Here is a 3364-nt window from a genome sequence, read left to right on the forward strand (position 1 = left end):
AAGCAGTATAGGTATAGTACTCTGCCAGGCAGTATTCTTATATAAATTATAACAGCATAAAATGAATGATAAAAGCAAATAAAGTGCTAAAAAAACCCATAGCAAATTACATGCATTATTAAAAAAAGAAAAATGGATCTGGAGTTGGAACATCGTCTCTACTCCTTCAGTGGTGTGGATAGATCCACTAGAGGAATACGGGGAGGAATAAGGAGCATTAGCTGCTCACCATCAGCTTCCTCATGGTCAAATTGTTCATGTAAGATAGGGTGGAACAACTATAAGGCAGATGGGTCAGAAACGGCGGTATCTTTCAGACTATGGCCCAAGGAGATCACTTGTAACCATATCTCTAACTTTGCTTGGTTTTAAGGCCTAGAAGGCCTTTGTATGCCACTGAAGTACCACTCTGAATTTCTCTACTTTGTCCTTAATTGGTGAAGTAATATGCTAAATTATATACCATGAGCGGGGCTGTTGGCCCTCAGCTTGTTGATGTGATTCAGTACTCTTATGCTAAATTCATTAGCAGCAGGTACAGGAGGTCCTGTTGGGCATTATCTTTGAGTGTGATGCTGAATAATCAAATCGCTCTTACTTCTGGACTGAATCCTAGCCCTGAGAGGACTTCCTGCATGGCTTCCTTGGAATAACTTGAAATACAGAGTTGTAATTCTGCATGCTTTCTCTGACCTGCCAAGTCTGGTTGATGTCTTCCTGTGCCATCTCTGATGCTTCCTGCATTATGTTATTATTGAAAGTAAGGTTATGCCAGGGAGCCAAAACATTGACTGAGCTTTTCAAGTTGGAGATTGAAGGAAGCCAGCTGGCTCATCTCAATTATCTCCCTGGCCAGTAAAGAACAGTTCTCGACATTATATTTCTTAAGCGTGTTATCTAGACTCGTGTGAAATGCTTCAGGTGTTGAGGGCTCCAGTACATGGACAATTTATCCTGTAATGTAATAGGCAGTGACCTGGGTTGTGAGTGAGATGCTCAGATCTCCCTCCATCTCTGCAGGAAAACCAGCTGTGTAATCCCTATTGCTTAAATTAAAAACCAACCAAACAAAACCTTTCATCTTCTTAATTCCTGTGAATGTGGAGCTTAGAGTCGCTTCCAACACCAAAATGGAATGACAAGGTGCATTTTTTATGCCAGCTTAAATCCTCTGCTTCTTTTCCCTTGTGTTTATTATTATTATTATTATTATTATTATTAATTATTTTAAAGGGTTTTAAGTTTTAAAGTCTCTTTCATGCTGCAGATGTTTTGCTCTTTGGTTTACCTTTTATTTTAAAATCCTTGGTTTGCCAAAAAAAAAAAAAAATTGGGCACCTAGATTGGAAATTTAGTAACTAGGTTCTCTGGGAAATGGGACATTGACTGTAGCTGCTTCTCTGCGGCTGCACGTTCTTCACATTTCAGACTACTAATTATGTTTACAAAATGTCTCATTTTAGAAAAGTACTGTGTGTGCACTAACCGGGGTCTTTCGGGAATAAATTGACAAACAGGTCATACACTGAAAAAGTCATCCAAACCCAGTGGGCTTTTCAGTCTGGAGCTGGTCTATGGCTTCTTTTCCTCTCCCCATCCCGCCTGCCCCTTTGTGGCCACAAAGCTGAGTAGCTGGAGTCCAGGGCATTGAATGTCAGCATGTCAGGGAGGCTGGTTGATGAGTGTCTGTTTAGTCTCAGCGCAGGGCGAAATGCCATCATTAATTCATTACCCAGCTGCCTGTCAAATAAATTGGCAATTACGTCCACCGCAGAAGCTTGGAATTCAGTAAATAGCACGTTACCGTCTCAGAGTCATTGAGAGATGTAAAGGGAAAAATTAAGCAACACCGTGTTTGTTTCAGTAGCAGATGACAAGGGGCAGCACATTGGTTCTGTGATGTAGTGATGAAAAGCTTGGAAAGGGCTGGTAATGAGCGATGTGGATTGGAACGTGTTAAAAACCGTCTCTGACTTTCCACTTTGTCTTTTTTGTTTTATTGCAGAGCTCAGCTCCCTCCAGCTTGGGAACAGGCTACTTTGTAAGTGTATCTCAACTTTAACACATGTGCCTCTGAACAGCACAGCATTACTCCCGAAACAAAAGCTTCCTAATATGTGGGAACAAACATAAATACCCAGTGTTAGCCTGTCTGATAGGTTAACTGATCTTCTTCCATTTCTATCTCAAGTAATATGTTATTAATATATCCCAGACTCGCTGGACCATGGTTGCCCGAACTGACCAGGTGCCAGTTTATAATTTATAATTTTATATTTATTATACAAATTCCCATTGCACTTCGCTTGTATGGCAAATATAAATATGCAATGCCAGGTTCTTGGTTTTCCTTTTACACCGGTTTTTATCAAGTCATAGATTTTTTAAGGACAAAAGTGCCTCGTTATGCAGACGTGTCTGATTTTCTGCATCCCACAGTCGCAGGTTATCGCACAGATCCAAGTTCTGTGGTTACACTAGGTATGTCCTAGGAGAAAACACTGCTGAAACTATTTTGACTTAGATGGGGTTATGCCAGATTTACATGTTACATAAGGAGAGAATCAGGTCTGAGACCAATTGATTAATCAATGAACCAATGTTTTGCTCAAATGATCTGTATGTTACTTACACAGGAAAGTAGGGGAAGAAGGATTCAAAGAGTTACTCAAATCCCAATCAATCCAATGTACACTCCCTCTTTCCTCTGGGATTTAATACTGAAATGGAATTTATACATCCCCCAAGTAGGACTTATTTCTGCCCGTCTAATAGCAGACGAAGGATGAGAACTAGATCTTTATAAAGATCTGTATATGTTTTGGAAAGCAAAGCTATCAAAGACAGACTTTTCCTCTAGTAGGTATTGTAATCAGAGGCTGCTCCAATTTGGTCATCAAACATTAAGGAAAAGAAAACCACATACAGTACGTAGCTTTAAGGTAATCCTGTCCAATTTCCCAATGTGTAATTTTCTTTTGTTAGTACACAATGAAATTAGTCCCTTCCCATAGAGGTCTGCAATCCTTTAGAAGGACATGGGCTTAAAGTAAATGAGAAACAGCCTCACATGTAAAGGGTAAAACTGAAGCTCAAAGATTTCTTAGTGCTTGGAGAATTGGTGTCCTGTTGGATCTGCATCAGGCTTCAGCACTGACCGAGTGTTAATCTTCCCACCAATGGAAAGGTATGAAGAACACATGATCAGTTGTTAAAAAAGGTTGCCAGTCATTTTCATTACTGTCGCAAAACCCAAATCAATGCAAGGCAAAATAAACAGGGACAGGGAAAAGCAGTTTTATTCCTTCAGCTTTCCCATTTCCTACCCCCCTCTTCCTCTGCTGAACCATGCAGATTTTGGAGG

At 40.2% G+C, this 3364-nt stretch overlaps 1 protein-coding gene across 1 annotated transcript in view; it reads left to right on the forward strand.

Moving 5' to 3' along the window:
- Positions 1-2005: 2005 nt before the first annotated feature.
- AUTS2 (AUTS2, activator of transcription and developmental regulator) overlaps positions 2006-3364 on the forward strand; it is a gene marked incomplete at its 5' end in the record, with an annotated part of 542556 nt that continues 541197 nt past the window's right edge. Inside the window, one exon of the mRNA XM_014525401.1 lies at positions 2006-2041. Coding sequence (XP_014380887.1) covers positions 2006-2041 — 36 coding nt within the window. The remainder of the gene's footprint in view (positions 2042-3364) is intronic.

The sequence above is a fragment of the Alligator sinensis genome, unplaced genomic scaffold (genome assembly GCF_000455745.1).
Source record: "Alligator sinensis unplaced genomic scaffold, ASM45574v1 scaffold1182_1, whole genome shotgun sequence".
NCBI classification, from domain to species: Eukaryota; Metazoa; Chordata; order Crocodylia; family Alligatoridae; genus Alligator; species Alligator sinensis.